The sequence below is a fragment of the Branchiostoma lanceolatum genome, chromosome 13 (genome assembly GCF_035083965.1).
Source record: "Branchiostoma lanceolatum isolate klBraLanc5 chromosome 13, klBraLanc5.hap2, whole genome shotgun sequence".
Lineage (NCBI taxonomy): Eukaryota > Metazoa > Chordata > Leptocardii > Amphioxiformes > Branchiostomatidae > Branchiostoma > Branchiostoma lanceolatum.
In genome coordinates, this window is record NC_089734.1 from 3,933,330 (window position 1) to 3,953,624 (window position 20,295).

Sequence of the window (20,295 nt, forward strand, 5' to 3'; positions counted from 1 at the left end):
ACCTACTGGTGGGCGTCTCCAACTTAGTCAATTTATTCGTTACTTAGTACACCCCTACCCCTTGGGAGGCCACACTATGTGGATTTAGTCACAAGAAATGCACGCTCCTGATTGGCTGAGGAAAGACGGCCGGGTTCTAAGTTTATTTATGTTCATACATTAACAGCATAATATATATATATATCACATCCGTTGCCTTTTTAGCATTAGGCAACGCTTCTCTCTCTCTCTCTCTCTCTCTCTCTCTCTCTCCTTATATATATATATATATATATATATATATATATATATTAACAGTAAGTGATTTAAAATATTGCTGGGAATTGTCATTATATCATCATAGACATTTCCGCTCGCAGACCTCATCTGACAGAAATATTACAAATGTATCTACAATTACAGGAGTTCGGTTCGGCTCTGAGTCTGATCGAGCCAGCGGAGAAACCGTCAACTTCACTCTCTACGCCTTCGAGACATCCTGTGTCTACTTTGAGGAGAACGGAACGCATCTGTGGCAACGCGACGGCTGTAGAGTAAGTTGGGCACAATTTTGGTTAAATTGGTTTGCATTACATTGAATGAATTTGTACCGTTTACCATATCACTCACAAACAGGTCGTTATGATGTCTATAAACGTTGTATATGTATATGTAGATGAATTCGCATAATATTTAATGAATTTTTGTTAATTTGTACCGTTTGTCTCAGGTCGGCCTTATGTCCAACACAACCCACATCCACTGCCAGTGTGATCACCTGACCAAATTTGCCGGGTTTGTAGCGCCAAATCCGCTAAACATCCAAGAAGCTCTCTCAGCAAACATCTTGCAGAATCCGGCAGGTCTCATCCTGGTTCTTACCGTGTTCGCTTCTTACTTAATGGGAATCGTCTGGGCCAGGAAAGCAGACAGGAAAGACATCGCTAAGGTCAGACGAATTATATTTTGATGTGTAAATCATAGTTGTATTAGGTAACATTTATTTATGCATTACCAATCCCCATTCAATGTATTTCAATACAGTAAGGACAAATGCTTAACTGTGTTTATGGCAAGCTAAATACCAACAGAAAATTCACCTTTAGCACAAAGGAACACAGGAAATGCGTAGCAAATGTTTTAGGAGCATGAAGAATAAGATAGTCAGAACAAGTTCACATATTTGAAACAAAAAGCGAACAGAGAGTCAGAAAATACACGCATTCCTCGCCATGTTGAAACATTTTGTACTAAGAACGGAATTCGGATTATGTTGCAACAGAACCCGCGAGTTTCTTACTGAATAAAATCATCATCATCATTAATACAATTTTGTCATCGGATTTATCAAACCATAATAGAAGCAGGGAAATGTGCCATGATCCATGTGGCTGTGTTGAATGTGATATAGATCATAACATTATAATACTTGATTAAGTGTTGAATGACGCATGTGTCTTGCATTCATAAACAAAATCCTATATAAAGCGTAGCAAAATATATTGATAATATTAGGATTATCAATACCTGTAATAGTTACAGCGATGTACAGCTGCGTTTTCTCAATTTCCTGTATGAATTTCAGGCTGGAATAGGAATACTGCCTGGACACAAGCTGAACCCTCGCAAGGAATGCCAGTACGTCATCACGGTGTACACCGGATTCCGGGGCAACGCGGGAACAACCGCGGAGGTAGTCTGACTAAATCACGACTAAATCACACTTGTCAAGGGTAACACAAATCCAGTTTAGGACGCAGCGACGCCGGCAGCGTGCTGTGGGTCCATACTAATCCTGTTTATGGCATATGATTATATGCTAACTTGAACCACTTTATGTCAGACTGAAAACGGTCTGTTGGTGATAAAGAATCATGAGCTCCTTTTGGTACTTTTTAAAGCAATATCCTGCCTTGGAGGTCAAATGTCACCAACTCTATAGGAAAGTTCAATGACCCTGGACAGTGAGAGTTTGTAATGATGAGGTCTTTTTAAAGAAATGTTTTCTGCAAAAGGAATTTGTATACTAATGATGGCCAGTTCCTTCATCGGTTGAACTATATAGAATGTAAGACATCAATGATTAAGGTTGATGATAGCAACTATATTGCAGTTCTGTCACGGTGATACAAACCTCAACATTAACTTTAACCTGCATTTCATCACAGGTTACGTTGGTGCTATACGGCAGCCAGTGCGAGAGCCCTCCCTTCACGCTGAGGGACGAAAATCGGTGTCTGTACGAACAGGGGAGTGTGGACTCTTTCCTGGTGTCAACAGAGGAGCCGCTAGGGGTCCTCACCCACATGAGGGTGTGGCACAACAACGCGGGGTTTAGTCCGTCATGGTGAGATAAGTAACAACAGAAATACAATAGATGAATGGCGTTAGTGGATAACAAAGTTCTCTGTACACAAGTGTTTTATTTTTAAATTATACTATTTCGCATGGTGACGTAAAGCCGACGGCCCCATGTAGGAGGGAGCTTCAAAGGGAGCGTAAGCCTCAAGCGTCAAACCTCTGCACGTAAAAGAACCCAACACACTTATTGAGAAGAGTAGGGGAGAACTTGGCTTACAATCGCGAGCCGTAGCGAAGCCTCATTGCACTACCACTAGCTAGCTACTTGAAAAACATTATGACTGCTTTACCCCTTTAAATGCTGATTTGTTGATCTCCTGTTCCAGGTACCTCAGTCAGATTGTTGTAGTCAACAGGGGAACAAACGCCCCGGACTTTTTCCTATGTAACAGGTAATAATTTTTAATGAAATTTCAACTGTGGATTAAAAACACAACGTGATCAAATGCCGTATGGTTTGCCAAGTTAGAAGATATCATTACATATCTTAACGATATCTTTAATGATGTATTTTCTTGTACATTATGGTTGTCCGGTGAGCATATTTCAAAACTGATTACTTTCTGACTATTTTTTAGGTTTAGAGTATAGCGTAGGGCCATTGATATCTCAACCGGAGTATATATGGTACATGTGTCTGTTCGAGTTTGGGCCAATCTGATTTTTCACTCTCTTTATCAGATCTTCGTACATATTTTCCGTAACTTGCAAAACGTTCAGAACAATCTCATGTTTGGGCATGGACATTTTAAACATGCTATGGACACTGCCTTCTAGAATATGGCTCAAAACGGTCGTAACACAATAATGCGTGAAAGATAACTTATATTTTATTTTTCATTATTCTATTCTTTGTGTAGGTGGTTCGCTGTTGACGAAGATGACGGAAAGATCGAGCGCGCTATTCCAACATCAGTGGAGGAGGATATTACAAGATTCCGCAACTTGTTCCTTGCGAAGAGTTCAAGGTAACTGGCTTTCTTTAAGTTTCTTTAGTAGTTGTGTGTCTAGAAATATTACTTGTAATTTCGGTGTCTACTTGTAATCTAAGAAAACAGTATAGACTGGGGCTCTGTGGACTGTACATATAACTGCCAGCCAATGTCTCAAACTAAATCGCAAGCAAGGAGTTTATGGTCCTTCAACGGATCATATTAAATTCTATTCTTCCAAATTTAGTCATATATTCATCGTTTTCACCATCCAGGGACATGAACGATGGCCACCTGTGGTTGTCCGTGAAAGGACGTCCAGCGCGGAGTCCTTTTACCTGTGTCCAGCGCCTGTCCTTTTGGAGTTTAGGGTCCTTTAACGGATCATATTGAATTTTATTATTCCAAATTTAGTAGTGAATTCATCGTTTTCACCATACAGGGACATGAACGATGGCCACCTGTGGTTCTCCGTGAAAGGACGTCCAGCGCGGAGCCCCTTCACCCGTGTCCAGCGCCTGTCCTTCTGTAGTTTAGGGTCCTTTAACGGATCATATTGAATCCCATTCTTCCAGATTTAGTAGTTTATTCATCGTTTTCACCATACAGGGACATGAACGATGGCCACCCATGTCCAGCGCCTGTCCTTCTGGAGTTAAGCGTCCTTTAACGGATCATGTTGAATTTTATCATTCCATGTCCAGCGCCTGTCCTTCTGCAGTTAAGGGTCCTTTAACGGATCATGTTGAATTTTATCATTCCAAATATAGTAGTAAATTCATCGTTTTCGCCATACAGGGACATGAATGATGGTCACCTCTGGTTCTCCGTGAAAGGACGTCCAGCGCGGAGCCCCTTCACCCGTGTCCAGCGCCTGTCCTGCTGCCTGGCGCTTCTCTACAGCACCATGATCACCAACATCATGTTCTTCGGCCGCGGGGACGACTTCGACCCTCCCGCGCCGCTCAGGATAGCTGGTTTGGAGATCTACCCTCCGATTTCACTTCCACAGGTGAAAGAATGCAGACTTCAACTTAGATGTTTATGCTTCATTTTACCCTAGATTGTTCGCAGCTTCAAACCATTAACATCCTAAAGAATATCTATTATGGCGTTTGATTAAACGTTAGAATTGGCAATCAAGAATATATATCTTAAGAATTGTATAAGTTGCGTTAGGCGCGACATTTTGAAAGCACAACCACAAATCATTATCAGGCAGATGTAGATACCAACTAAAACTTAATAAAAACTTGTGGCACTTATCATACGAATGTTGTTACCATAACTTCGGTCTTCCCCACTTTTACGGACGACTCTCTGACCTTTGACACGCGTACTTTCTCCGGTAACGTGACGTCAAGAGTAAGGGAAAAGTTGTCTGCAAGTCGGTACCGCCCAACGTCTAGGTTACAACAGTTTGTGATAAATGTCGTTTGTAAATAATTGTCATTCTACAGTAACAGCTGTTTTTCCACGGACAGCAAAACAATGGAACTCCCTCCCAGCTCACTGCTTCCCCCCGAATATAACCTACAAACCTCCAAAACAAACATACACTGCTATCTCTCACCTCAGCCACATTCAGTCAATTAGTGTCATGCTTAAAGAAGTGTCCCCCGACGGCCGTGAAATTGATCGCTAAAAAATGATTCCATGCCTCGCATTCTTCTGTCTCAGCTGATGATCGGGATACAGAGCGCACTCATCATCCTACCAGTCAACCTTATCATCGTCTTTCTCTTCCGAAATTCTGGATCACCGACACCAAAAAAGGGCAGCGGCAAGAAGTTGAACTCGGAGCCAGGAAGACGCGTTTTGAGATTATTACGCCGGGGACCTGACGAGAAGAAGACGAAGCAAGCTTTTACCTCCAACAATCCAGACGTTCCGTCAGTTTGGTATCCAACATACCGACCAGTCGTCGGTGTCCACAGGCTCAGAGTACTGCAGTCGCCATTGGATGACGGTGTTGAAGAACGTTCTAAGATGCGTGACGTAGATAAAGATAACGCTGGTCTTGAACAAAAGTCGTCTCTGCCCTGGTGGGGTGCGCTTGTAGGTGAGCCTTAGAATATGCACTATCATCTTCTGGAATATGCCTGTAACAGTATTTCCTGTGTATCACTTGGCTGAATCAATGCTTTCTAGTATGTGTAGAAAAGGCGTTTGGATGCTTCCAAAGATCCTTGACATGAATATCTCAAAAGCCTTAAAAGAACCTCCCTAATTGATTCATCCAGGACTTGCTGTACCAAAATAGTAGTATCCAGGTCCCTGACGATTTGTAGAAATATATATGATTTCTTTTATCTGTCGTTACTATTATCTTACATAGCAACAGCCAAAACGCAATAAAAAAAACACAGCAAATAAACATGTACATCAACTCACAGATTCTCGCATAAAGATAAGTACAACACTGTTCATTGAAAAGGCTGATTTCTAATTAACCAATGGTTTACACCGCAGGATGGCTGCTCGTGTGGTCCGCGAGCTTCGTGGCGGCCTTCTTCACGGTTCTGTACACGCTGAGTTTCGGGAGAGCGAAAGCGGAGGCCTGGGTGTTCACCTTTGCGACGTCATTCGTCAGTGACCTGTTTCTAGTGCAGCCGGCCAAGCTGGTTCTGGTGGCCATGCTGTTTGCGTTATTCACCAAGGTACAGTTCTCCAAAATTCAATCATTTCCACTGTAACAAAATTTCGTTGGGTGACCGTCATATCAGCTTTCAAGCTTACGGCCTACCTTGCACGGCTGTATTACTTCCATTCTTATTTTTTTCTCGCTTTATTGTATTGTCTTTTTCTGTGCAAAATAAGGGAACAGATGAAAATTGAATAAAGTAACAAACGTGTAAGACTTGGGCAGTGCCGCGTAAACAAATTTAAAGCAAAGTGTACTATATGATTATAAAGATTTCTTTTTTTACATAGAAACCTGTTGAGGACGAGGATCCACCTCCCACATCCACAGGAGACGACGAGGAGTATATGATATACAACGAGGTAACAACCTGTTTCATAAGTACATGTAGTTTCTATCAGACCCCAGTGCGACCTGAGAGTTTTTGCCAAAAAGGGCGAATACGTATACTTTGCCATAGGTACCAACTGGGAGTTTACTTTTACCCGCAAGGCAACTTCTAACTTTTATTAGATGCTCACTCTATCGGTCAATTGTTTGCCCTGCTTTACAGTTAGACACCATTGATTTAAAAACTCGATATATATCTTAGAGATTGGGGGTCTGGTATCCAGGCTACAGTTGTAATGGCAGCACCATCTGTCATACCGTTATTTTGGTTTGGTGAGGTGTTTACTAACAAAGCTATTCCACAGGGCGGCTCACCAACACGGAGAAAGTCGGGGACCAGTGCTACCAGCTGGACGCGATATTTCACCACCAACCGTGCAGCTGACTATGCCATCGACTTAAAGGTAGGTCACAGGTTCTACTATCATGTTATTGCGACACTTTTGCCTAATTCAGAACTTACATGTCACTTGGCGGCGGTGCAACGGAGGGGGGCTGAAAACACCGACCAAAAAATAATTCAAGCTGAAACCCTTGTATCTTATTTTCAGTAACAGAGATATCATTAAACTTGGCTTAGTCCACCTCCAAAATTTGTCCCAAAATGCAGGAAACAGTAGTTTCAGATGGTCTAGATTTCCCCATTGGACCCTCCCCCTCAATTAAGATTCGGCACTTGACATGGGGAAATTCGGCCACCGATATCTTGCCTCTAAGAAGATACTTGAAGGTTCAACAATGTCTTCTTCGCAGCACCACAGTCCACGTGCGGACGTATGACTGTTAAAGAATTGATAGTGCCTTCTTTATTGAACGCTGTTTTGGCTTTAAACTACCAGTACCATGCAGACACTTACATGTACTCGTCATGATATCAGTTTCCAGCTGAAGAAAGGTCCACGTCACCGCCAGATGAGTCAATCCTGGCCGAAGCGAGAGCCAGGAGCGCAGAGAAACGCAAACGTCGTGCCGCTGTGCTGGAGGTGATCGTGTTCGGCCTGTTCTTGACGGTGATCATGCTCACGGCGTACCAAGAGCGGAGCCCGCTGGCCTTCTACATGGCACAAAACGTGAGGGAACAGATTGTGGAGGAAAACTTCTCTGGTGTAAGTACTATAAATCTGTAGGATGCATGGTAGTAACTAATATGATGTGGTGGATGATTTTATCATTAGCTGTATAAGAAAAATGCAATAAAAATTATATAATCATAACCATACAATGATCTGTTCTGTTTTTTTCCAGATCAAAGACATCGATTCATTCTGGAGTTGGGTTGAAGATGATCTGATCCCGACAACACGTTCAGCAGAGTGGTACAACGGACAGGCCACGTCAGCAGACACGGTTCTTCAGGACATGCTAACTCATCCTTTGGACGCGGTACAGTTGAGACAAGTGCGACTGAAACAGGGTAAGATTATTTTGGGCAAACTATTTTTGGCAAACTCTGCATTGTGATGAATGCATGAATAAATTCATATTCAGGTTTTGTTACTAACTGTCGACATGTCCAATCCGTGCTCTTAAGATATATAAATCTATGACTAACACTAAGGCTTGCCTTCGTCTCTGGTATTTTGTTCAGGACAACTCTGTCACACACCAAGGAGAATGCAGAATATAACACCACTGTGCACTGTGGGGTTCTCTAAACTAACAGAAGATATTGACGACTATACCAAGGTGAATATAATCACACCTTTATCGACTAGAAAAGTTTACATTTTTTGCTTTCATCATATATGTTTGTGGCGTTATTTGATCAATCAATCTGTTCTATACTCCAGGGATGGATTCCTCTAAACGAGACCGTCAACAGTACAGGTACGGTAACATGTACGCCGACATCACCGACACCTACCAGCACTGTGAGTACACCGGTCACAGGAGCGGACTGTACAAGCAGTCTACTGACACCGGGAGAAATGGAAACGCCTTGGAAGTACAGCCTTGCTTCTCTGATTGACAGTAAGTCCAGAGTCATTATCAGTGCCGTTTCTTCAGGGTTTGTTATTAATTCTTGCTGCTTTGAAAAACCTCTGACAGTTTTATACTAAAAGGATGGATTCAATTTCGCGGTAAGGAGAACGATTGAGAGTTTGCAATGGTTTTTAGTTTGCGGTTGAAATAGGAGGTAAGGAGAACAGAGCAAGCATTTTCGCGGTGGTTTTTAATTCGCGGTGAAGGAGTTACCGCAAAAACCGCGAACATTTAACCACCGTGAAGATTTCACAATTTACATATCCATCGGCACGGGTAATAGACTTCGGTCATTAGGAACTCACAGTTGTCTGTTGATGTTTCAGTATACCGATATGCTAGCTCATTTTAGCTACCTTTTTCGTATATCCAGGCTTCCCGTATTTCGGACTACACGGCACATATCACACAGGCGGTTACCTCGCCCCGTTGGGAAAGACGCGCGCATCGGGTCTGCGGTCGGCAACGTTCCTACAGCAGCGCAGATGGTTGGATGAGCGAACCCGCGCCGTCTTCGCGGAGCTGATTCTGTACAACCCACATGCGAACCTGTTCTCATCGGTGACTCTAGTGGTGGAGTTTACCAACCTGGGAGCCGCCTACAGGGGGGCCGAGGTCGTAACCTTGAGGCTGATCCAACATGACAAGATCTTACTCTTGGTGTTGCGAGCAGTGCTGGCAGTCTTCATTCTTTTCTTTGCTATCAAAGAAGGTAAGAGATACATTGGTTTAGGTATTTGTCGTATATCTAATTTGAAAAAAAAAGATATTGGTAAGCACTGATACAGACAATTTGATACGAATGATTAACTTTGCAGCGTTACTAGCTCGTTAACGTTGGGCTGTTTTCCGACTTGACATCCCTACCATTGGCTGAAATGGTATGGATAAAAACAGTTGAACTAATGTCTGTAATACGGAATCTATTCAAACTTTCCTGATGTGTTTGACGTCCATGTCGTTTCAGTCAAAAGGCTTCTCTCCCGTCCGATTGAATACCTTGCTGATTTCTGGAGCTGGATGGAGCTTCTTGTGATCATCGTTGGCATAGCAACCCTTGGAGTCTATTTCAACGCTCAAGACATCATCGATGAGGCCGCAGAACAACGGACATCTTCAAACGCTGTTTTCAGTCTCTACAAAAGCGCGGTCAGCTGGTTTCAAGTTTACACGTACCTGCTCGCTTTACTCATCTGTTGTGGTACGCTGAAGTTCATTCGGCTCCTGCGGTTCAACTCACACGTTCACGCCCTCACCATGACCGTCAAAAAGTCCTGCAGGCCCCTTCTTCAGTTCACCTTCATGGCGGGCATCGTTCTCATGGCCTTCACCCAGATGGGGAACCTTCTGTTCGGCACCAAGCTGCAGGATTACAAGAACATACCGACCAGCCTACAGAGCCTGTGTACCATGATGTTAGGTAGTTTTGATTTTGACGCTCTCGTTGACGGACATTGGGTCCTCGGTCCCTTGATGTTCTTTTCCTACCAGGTCATGATGCAGTTCATATTACTGAGCATGTTCATGGCTATCCTCATGGATGTGTACGCAGAGGAAAGTCAGGATCCGAACACTGATGATTTACGGATGGTTGGTTTCATCAGAGAAACCACTTCAGAGGCTGTTGTGAAAGCAAAACGTACCTTGTCGAAAGCTGGGAAGAGAAACAGCACAAAAACAGCCCAGACCGGAACACCAGATCTGGACAATCGCAGAAAGTTTTCAAATGTGTTTGAAGAACTTGCTGGTAAGATTTAGTAGCCCAGATTTAACAAGGCAATCATCTATCATCTGGCCTCGGAACTGTGCCTGTTTTGTGGGTTGCTCATGCAAGTGAAACTGGTGGTTTTCTGATGTCTTGGTCATAATTGCCGATATAGTCGACTATGAATAATTCAAACTATTCATAGTGTTAATTTTCTGGGGGAGGCCCACAAAAAGTCACATGTCTGCCCCCCCTGCATGTTTTCTTTCTCCTGTATTATCATGTTGTTTGTATATATGCAAAATAAACAAAACGTGGCCATCACCTCTGGACGGTTTTGAGGCCCTCTTCGACCTCCGAATATGAGGTGACTATTATGTTGCATTGCGTATTAGCACAAGAAAGTTAACGTCTTGATACCTGAAGAAATAAAGTGAAATAACATAAAGGTTTCCCATGAGACAAACAAAATCATTTATTGAGATGCACGCAAAATTGTATGATTAGTATAAAACTACATGTTTAAATGTTAGAGGTAAACAATGGGACAACCGTTTGTAAATACTTGTAATATCACTGATCGGGCCATACATAATTACGTTATCAGATAAGCCACTCATGATTCATTACATTCTATAGGTAGCTTCATTAGGTTGCTAAATCGTTTGGCCTGCTTGAAAAATGTGCGAAACGTTCGTTGTGTTAAAACATTACCTTCAAGTGATTAACAGAAATTTTAACCAATTCCAGAACACTTACTATTAGATGCAAAATACACAAATATCGAAATAACTATAATTAAATAACTTGACAGGCTTTATTCAACCTCTACCTCCTAGAAGTAGAGGTTGAAGTAGGTTTGGATGCCCCTTGAGTACCATAGGCTGGGTAAGAAGTTTGAGCAGATTGTTGAGAAAGTGAGCGTGTGGCCGATGCTGATTGTGTTGCTCTTTGTGTACCATGTGCTGGGTAAAGATTGGCTGCTGCGAGTTGTTCAAAAAGTGAGATTTTGGCCGATAGTGTCTGGGCTGCGGTTTGTGTATTATCTGCTGAGTTAGAAGTGGCTGCAAGTTGTTGGGTGTGTGAGATTGTGGCCGATGATGCCTGGGCCGCTCCTTGAGTAGCGTGTTTGGGAGCAGATTGTTGGGAAAGTGAGATTTTCGCCGATGATGGCTTGGCGGCGGTTTGTATACCAAGTGCTGAGTACATAGCTGCGAGTTGTTGAGAAAGTGGGCTTGTGTCCGATGGTGGCTTACTAGCTGGAGTACCATAGGCTGGATCAAAAGTAGGAGCAGATTGTTGAGAAAGTGAGCTTCTTGTGTGCGATGGTGACTTGACTGCCCCTTGAGTACCGTGGGGAGCAGATTGTTGGGAAAGTGAGGTTTTGGACGATGATGTTTGGGCTGGGGTTTGTATACCAAGTGCTTTGTACATAACTGCTTGTGAGCTTGTGCGCGATGGTGGCTTAATTGTAGGAGAGTATTGTCGAGGAATCAAAACTGCTTGCTGAGAAAATATGCGTGCGGCCGGTGATGGTTAGGCTGTCGCCTTTGTACCATACGTTCGGTTAGTAGTAGAAGTAGGTTGTAGGGAAAGTGAGCTTGATGCCAATGATGCTTGGGTTGCCCCTTGCTTACTACTCGTATGGTTTGGATAAGGAGTAGAAGAATTGTTTTGAGAAATCAAGCTTGAGGCCAGGGATGGTTTCGGCTGAACTGCCGGTTTCGTGCCATAGGTTGGGTTAGTAGTAGGAGCAGATTGTTGAAGAAATGAGCTAGAGGCCAATGATGATTGCGTGCTATAGTTTGGATACGGAGCAGAATAATTTTGTTGAGAAATCTTGCTTGAGGCCAGTGATGGTTTCGGCTGGACTGCCGGTTTCATGCCATAGGTTGGGTTAGAAGTAGAGGCAGGTTGTTGGGATTTATACGGTGAGTTGGATGAAGGGGAACCTAAACCTGAATCTAACATGTCTGAGTAAACGAGATCATCCTGATATGTGATCAGGTATGCAGGGTAGCACTGGTCATCTTTAAAGACAACAAATATTTTGGGATTAGCTTCGTTATCCACACACGAGTCGTAGAGGTCACCGTTTGGATCGTTTGGGTCGATGGGAGGGGGGCGGGGGATGTCTTTCTTTCCTGTGGTGTACATGCCGACTAAAACATTAGCCAGAAACATGTATCTTGTACCATCAGGTGAGGCATCTGAATACCGGTGGCTGTAGGAAGCTCTCTTTGCAAAGTAACTCCCTTTTCCGTACTTGGTCGCATTTTTCCCACTGAGACGGTGGTCAAAGTTCTGGTGGCAGATGCCCTTGATGATGTCTGGTTCTGTACCGTGGAAAAGCTGCCTTTCATCTGCAAGAGTAAAGAATGTGGCAATCATTCACTAACGCTAGCCTCCATAGCAGACTCTCTGTGCCTTTTGTGGGCTTATGATACACTTTTTACATTGAATCCTTTTTGTACTGGGTCGTATCTACCGGGCCTAATGGTCACGGACTGGCTGCACAAAAGATCCAGTACAAAAAGAAACCATCAGCAAGAACAGTATCATAAGCCAAAGAAAGGCCCAAAGAGCCTGCTATAGAGGCTACGTCAGCGTTATACTACACTAGATGGACTGAGTATACTAAAAAGAGGGAAAAATGGAAGTTGATGAAACTAATAATGATACTGTAAGACAGCAAAATTTCGGTAGAACCAAAGATCTATCAATGCTTGCATTGGTTTATCTGTTACCAGTACAGTGCTTCGCAAACATAAGGCTCTTCCTTTTTTCTTACCATTTACAGCAACCTTCTAATTCATCATCAACATTAAAAAAAAAAGAGAAGAGGGTACATTCTAATTGCATTCATGGGCCAACTTTTCCCAGTTTTTATAGTTAACAAAGTGAAATAATGATTCTACAAGAACATGATTTACCATTATGGTTGTGAGTTCTAGTCCCTGTGCCCCGTCCACGTTGATTGTCGATAGATTTCCTCGTCATTTGCTGTTTATTTCTGTAAATATCCAATAGAAACAACAACAATCATGACTCGGAGAAAGAATTATAGTAACTGTAAAAATTCTATGGGAACAGATTAACGGGCAAATTTCTCAATTAACTTAACATGATATATTCTGCCTTTTAAGAGTCGATGATTTTCACATTTTACGTACAATTGACATTATGCAAGCCAATATAGATATGGCACAATTTTTGAAGACCTGTTATTATTGCATTCTATATCATCATTGTTATTTTGTCGTGTGTATGAAAGAAGTGGATTTCTGAAATAGTAATATAGGCGGTAAAGTAGTAAAGAAAGATATCCTCAATTAAGGTAAAGCGTGATGCTTTTTCGAGGAGCTAGTGGTAGTGTAATGCGGCTTCGCTGTGGCTTCACGTTGGCAATAACAGCACAAAAATAGGACCGAAAAGGAGCATTCATCTAAGAAAAATAAGATAGTCTTCTCACATGTCATATTTTTCCCACAGGCGTGGATTCTGCACCCTCTCAATTTGAATGATGATCATGTTCTCTTTCATTGTCTGTCTGAAAAGCGTCTCCACCTGAGAACAAAGGGGGAAAAGTACTAGTAAAATTTATGACCGAAACTGTCCCAGATGGCATTGTCTTACATGCCTAAAATAGGCGTCAGCACTTCAAAGCATTATGGCTATAATACATGACAAGCGATGAAGCCTTCTATGTATAAAGCTAAGTATGCCACTTTAAAGGCACTTCAATCTTGACTTTAAAGGCTGATGAATGATTGCGTATTTTAAAGCAATAAAATCACCTGCACGTATAAGTAAGGTTGCTGTACCCTAAGTGAATTTAACAAAACTTCCTACAAATCTTTTATCTGACCTTTTTTCAATACAGTAACATCATTCATCCAACCCTTTCCCTGCCAGGTTATCAAAAAGATTGTTCAGCAGGAGAGAGAAGGTTGCAATTGGCTACCATATAGCAATTTCCCCAAGTAAGGAAACTCTAACGGTGTGATTTGTATTCATTGAAATCTTTATCTTCCCTAGAAGTACAATGAAGAAAGGATCACATACGATGCATTCTAAAAGCTAATCTACTGTACAGCCCCATAAATTCATACTAAGGTTGCGTGCATTAACCAAGAGGGATTTTAATCTAAGACTTACCTCCTTAAACTCTGAGTGTGTAGGAGCCAGGGGAACTCTAATGAAAGCTTCCTTCTGTGGCATTGGCTTCCATGTTGTTGGAAGAGATCCCTTTGTCCCGGATGAGGACTGGCTTGTGTTTGTGGCTCTGTTGGGTTAAGTGCAATAGACACATAGTTATCATATGATAAGAGTGACAATACTAAACTAAACTAATGTATTTCAACAATACAGCTTCGGCATGAATTATGTAAATGTGTGTGTGATTTGCATAATTGATGAGGATGAATACGAAAACTGAGAAATTGTGTCTTTATAAATTCCCAAATGACTTTGGTGATAAGTTTTCTATTGACATTATATTTACATGGCTAGGCATAGAAAAATAACTGCAGTATGATTGGCTGAACTCAAGTTTTCACTTTTTTTGTGTTAGGGTTATCTTTTCAAATGAAAAAAATCTTACAATTAGTATATGCCCACAGAAACTCAATAATGCCCCCCTCCCTCCCAATTGAAACTACAAGATGTAAACATATTTGCCAGGTTCTTATGCCTGGACGGTCGTGATTGCGCCCGCTAGAGGCTAGAAGCGGGCGCAGACACGACCTTCCAGGCATAAGAAATTGGCCAATATGTTCAAAATCGCAAATCAGCGCTTCCCCAACATGTACAATAAAGGCCAGCGCTCAAGGAAGGCCGCGAAGGAGGCTGATGTACAAGACCTACCTAGGTATCTGGAACTGGACAAATACTGGACGCCTTCTCACAAGCCTCTTGGTGGAGTAACGCTGGTCCAAGTTCTGCTGGTACATTTCCGTGAAGTCCAGAATGTAGGAGTACTCGTCTGTTTGGAAGTTGAACCAGGGACGTTTCGTGAGGTATGCTCGCTCTATGTCATCAGACGTAATGTGCGCTGATGATCCATACTGTATGGAAAGAAATGAAGTTTCATTTCTCATATTATCTATGATTATTGGCAGTGCTAATGTGGTATCATGATAAGAAGTGGAAAACATGAATAGTCTTGCATTTTCTAAGTTTCAAAAGTTACAGAAATAAAAGTCTTGCCTTTTCCTAGTTACAAAAGGTACAGAAATAAAAGCAGAATGTTGTTCACTATTTTTACGGGAATTGTCTATTTAGATACTTTCATCCCATGGGGCTTCATAATCATCAAGATGGCGTCATAATGACACATTATCACGTCATAAAGACACAAAGGTTTTGGGGAAGTAAATTTTGCATGCACATTTGGTGGTCGTACGCTACCTGATATAGTAGGGGACGGGCAGGCATCAAAGCCCCCCCCCCCCCCCCACACACACACACATCGTCCCAAGATGCACCAAAGGCCAAACAGCAATAAACAGTGATGTCCAACCTTAGTACTACTATATTCACACCAAGAATTGCCGTCCTCCCAGTACCACACCCATTTTGTTGACCACGCTCCATTGGCAGACTCGACAGATGATGGGGTGGACAACCGACGGATCCGCACCGTATGTGTCCTTTGGTGAGAATCTGAGATTTCTAACTTCATCCTATCGAAGTGAACCGTCCAGCCATTTCTGTGAATGTCAGACCTTAAGATTAGTAAAATATGGTACGTAGAGTAGGTGATATCAGAAGTGTCATCCTAGTTAGTTCTAGTGCTCCTATACTCTCACTTCACCAACCAGGGAGACCATGGGAGCCCCTGAACTAACTAGTATGGCATTCGGGAAAATATGGTGGTGCTTGTACATCACTCATTGTCGTAATGAAGTCTTTTGATAGCCTCTACCAGGCTCCGTCCTATCGTTGGGAAAATAATAGAAATCAGCCGAGGTACTCCGCTTATGCTAGGGTCACATTTCCAATCCGGGGCCCGGCCGGGCAGTCTTTGGGAACGAAAATTACGATATAAAAGACAACCAAAACACTAAACGTACGCAAATTATCTAAGAGCATAGCTTGTGCAAATTTATTGACATACACTTTGATTTTTCGTTTCCGCAAACAGCCCGGGCGGGCCCCGGTTAGGAAATGTGCATGTCCATCGAAATGGAGCTTCACTGTATAGCGGACCTACCCTGTATAGCGGAGTACCTCGGCTGATTTCTACTATTTTCCCAACGATAGGTTGGAGCCTGGTAGAGGCTAGTCTTTTGATACATCTGGATTTTTGTATATTAAAGCACTTCTGAACACTGTAGCCTCGGACGTAACAAGTTGAGCTCCTGTGTCATATGATTTTAAGGGTTAAGGCATGAACTGAAATACGATATAGATATAGCTTATTCATGGCGATGTAATAATGTGTGCTATTTTTGATCTGTAGAAAGGCGACGTTGGAATAGTCCACTTTTGCACAGCAGTAATTTTAGAGGGTCAAACAATAGAATAATTCGCGGGATGGAAAAAGCTCAATGCCTACTAAACGCCCGGTAGAGTCTTCTTTTTTTTAAATCTCTATCTTTATCAAAATACGATAGTCTCATCGAACAGAAGACCAAAATATGCATTTGGGAGTGCTGGTACAATACCAAAAAAAACACGTTGTTGTCATAGGGTGGAACATGGCACGGGACAAGACATAAGCTATCTCAACGGTCAAATGTGCATGTTTTAGGTTAGATAAATACAGTACTTACAAGCTTGGTTCAATATCATTGAGTGTAATGCTGACATTGGAAGGCTGGGAGAAAACTTCCTCCAGCCTTGCTGTAACATCGGGGGTGAAACTCACCCACTGTTTACCTACAAACAACACCATCGGTTTAAAGAAGTTAGAAATATTTTCTTAGCAATAGTGGTTCTGACCGAGTGACCTCGACACTACTCTCCAAGCAGAGGAGGGGTTCCGGCCGGTTTTTGACGTGTTTTGTCAGGTGGGAGGTGGGGTTTATGGAGAGAACAAAAACATGACAAAGTAGAAAGCCCGAGAAAAACGCCTAAAAATACGTAAAAAAACAGCCGGAACGCCTCCTCTGCTTGGAGAGTAGCTTTTTGCTACATGACTTTAAAAATCATAGAATGGAGATTTTCATGTATGATTTTAACATGACACACCTTGGCTCTGCAAATCTTGATACTGCCACAAGTAAGGTGCCTTAATGTGATGTTGGAGGCACCGTCGAGACTTGAGACATCTCCCCGAAAGGAACCCTTCACAGATGGTCGTATCACTGTCCAAGATACGTTCTTCGTTCGGATCCGGGGCTTTAGCTTTGGGCCCCACTGCTTGGGCTGGCAGGGATGTATTTGCTGGAGTTGTGGGTCTTGATCTTGTTCTGGCCAGAGATGTCTTAGTAGATGTAGCTTGATTGATCTTCCTCAGATTTGGTCTAGGAGCGGCTGCCGTCTGAGGAATCAGTAACGTCTTCAAGACGGTTCGCCGATCTGTCTTGGCCATCCGGAAGTCGGATAAGATTCTCCGTGTTTGCTTAGTGTCAAAGTAGCAGTCATGGTCCAGACCACACGCTTTGTTGCCACAACGGCCTCTAACGAACCCCGAACACACGTGGATATCCGGGCATCGGTCAGCCTTCAGGCAACTGTGGGTGTTGTACGCATCGCACACTTTGGGGGTTGAAAGGCGGATAACATTGTAGATTTCATCGTCCTGCAGGGTATCAAGTTGAAGTTCACGGATAAGTGTTCTTGCTTGTTCGCTGGAGAAGTCGTGGATGAAGTTACACCTAGAGTCGCGCTGACAGGATCCTTGTAGGAAGTATCGACACAGGTGGAAGAAGCGACACTGGTCTCCCTTCCTGCAACCGACTTTGGTTATGTGGCCGAAACAGAGTCGTGCTCTGGGAACCATGACAGAAACCATTAGTTCTCCATTCGTGGACTCCTGAAGACGGAACTTGTTTGGATGTCGCCGAAACCAGGATTCAGTCTGATCAAGGTCTAACCCAAGTTGACGGAACTCCAGTTGCCAGAGTCTATCAAGGGTTTCTCTCCCGTTGTACTGGGAGCACATCGCTTGAAACATGTCCAGTTCTGAAGGCGCTGCTGTCGCCATACTTGATACGTACACCAGCCGTGTGTAACTTAATCTAACCTTAACAATGGCCGATACGATTCAGACTTTTGCTCCATTGTTTTGGTCGACCAGTAGGTACCTTGCGGATTCTAGTCGTCCAAATCTTTGTCGTCTGCTCGAAGCGTAACTGTCGAAGCTCACGAAAACTCACTGTTCCTCCTCGTCGCCAGAAGATCGAAATCTTGAAGAACGTGCTAGTGGGGAACAAATAGACACCTGCTGCCATCAACAGCCATTTTTTGCCCCGGACCTTTCATGAATCCGACAACATAGTGACTATTTGCTTGGCTTGTTACACCTAAGGTCCGTTTCCTGCGTCACTGCCAGAATGATCCGAGTTCATAGCATCCATTTTGCTGCATGATAGCGGAGTTACCGATGAAGGGTATCTGCATTTGGAAATCATGTCCGAGGACTGACACGTAACGTTACCTGGAATCAATTGTTGACAGAAACTTGGAATAGTCCATTTTGGTACGGGTATGGATGGCCAAAGGTCATGTTGCGAACAACCTAAGTATCTTTATAGTTTGACTAATCACATGTGTATTGACAAATATCATGTATATTGGTGAAACTATCAATTTGTTGAATACGCTAGAAACTGATTAACGGTAATATCATGTCTAAGGCGAATTATTCTTGTGTTGATTTACCTGTCTTGAAGTGCAATGTACCTGTTGTCAGTTTCGGTGACGCACCTGTCCGAAAGGTCCTTATGGTCCTTCCCATAACGATTTTAATATCATTGCTATCACAAAGTTTGGCTGGCAGACAAAACGAAAATCAAACAGAGAATCACAGAATAGAAAAACAGATAAAAAGACCTAAAAGACGTCCAGAACAAGCCGGAGCCCAACCTTTGCTTGGAGAGTAGTGTAGAAAGTGCACCACGGTGAAACTGCGTATTAAACGCAGGCCCGCTACTTTAGACACGATTTTAGCACCCTAAATCGGCGGATGTTGACTTGTACCACGGCTAGTTTACATAAAAGTCGTGTCTAAAGTACTGTGCACACAGCAGTGCTACACCGTTTCACATGTTCAATCACTAGAACACATTTTAGACTAAACTGACTTTCTATCGACAGACCGAACTATGTTCTTTGGATCCCCCCCCCTAATTGTCCTCTCAAAGTGCAAGAAATCACGTTTTAGGGGGTAGTTTTAGGAAAATCCAAGATTTCTCAACCGAGTATACCCCAAACATGTCGCAAGTCTGTCTCTGGAGCTCCCAAAATACAAAATTACGCCCCAACCTAAATCCTGTCTAAGGGCATGGGGGTGCAGGGCCTGTCTACCTGCCCAGGCCCTCTCACTGGACCCGCGACACGTTGGCGACCTCGCTCCGACCGAGCGATTTGACACCTCGCTAAACGAATTTCATCGATAAAAACGAATCTTTTTACGCTTTGTGTGATTTTTCCCCTTTTTAGTAATACTTGTACGTTTTGCATGAAATTACCATTGTAAAGTCAAGGCTAACTCAAATTCAATCTAGGACGCAGCGAGGTCGCCAACGTGTCGCGACTCCAGTCCAGGATTGAGCCCTGTGCCGTGCCATAGCTCCGCTACCCGTATGTGTCTCTCAATCTGGTCCTTCTGGTGGGGCACGATTGCTCCCCAAAATAAAAAATACACGTGACGCCCCGAGCAAAATCCTGTCTAAGGGCATGGTGGGGCAAGGTTGAGACCATAAAATCTTAGACAGCAAGTGCCCCGAGGACATTCACAGTGTGCGACTGCGCCCTTAGAAGACCTTACGCAGTGGAATCCAGTTTGGCAAGTCTTCGCTGGGCGACACTGACTGAGTTGTCACTTCTTTCTGGCGTCCATCCATATATGCGAATCGTAGCTTCACAAAGGTATTGTAACACTTGATTTGACTCCTAGCTTTTCTAGTTTTGTACCCGCTATAATTCACAGTAAACACCACAGTTTGTATCTACGTATACGGTACATGTACGTTAATGTTACACATGTAACAGCTACATATAAGTTATACGTTAACGCTCATAAGGTGCACAACCATGCTCCGGCGTAACACGAAGACCTAGAACAGATGTTTCGATCTGATCATTCCTACAAAACTATGGTGTAACTATTTCATTATCCTCTCAATATATTT

At 43.0% G+C, this 20,295-nt stretch overlaps 2 protein-coding genes across 2 annotated transcripts; one reads left to right on the forward strand and one right to left on the reverse strand.

Annotated features, from left to right (window-relative positions):
* Positions 1–9,309: 9,309 nt before the first annotated feature.
* On the forward strand, positions 9,310–10,047 carry LOC136447139 (polycystin-2-like protein 1). The gene has a single exon (XM_066445836.1). The coding sequence runs from the start codon at positions 9,310–9,312 to the stop codon at positions 10,045–10,047; it is 738 nt and encodes a 245-aa protein (XP_066301933.1).
* A 408-nt stretch (positions 10,048–10,455) lies between these two features.
* Positions 10,456–18,604, reverse strand: LOC136447869 (protein mono-ADP-ribosyltransferase PARP12-like). Its single transcript, XM_066446980.1, has 8 exons — positions 17,189–18,604; positions 16,771–16,876; positions 15,516–15,705; positions 14,861–15,060; positions 14,153–14,279; positions 13,467–13,561; positions 12,928–13,007; positions 10,456–12,357 (listed from the first exon to the last, which is right to left on the reverse strand). Exons 1-8 carry the CDS (start codon positions 18,144–18,146, stop codon positions 11,531–11,533), a joined length of 2,583 nt encoding a protein of 860 aa, XP_066303077.1. The 5' UTR covers positions 18,147–18,604; the 3' UTR covers positions 10,456–11,530.
* Between the last annotated feature and the right edge of the window lie 1,691 nt (positions 18,605–20,295).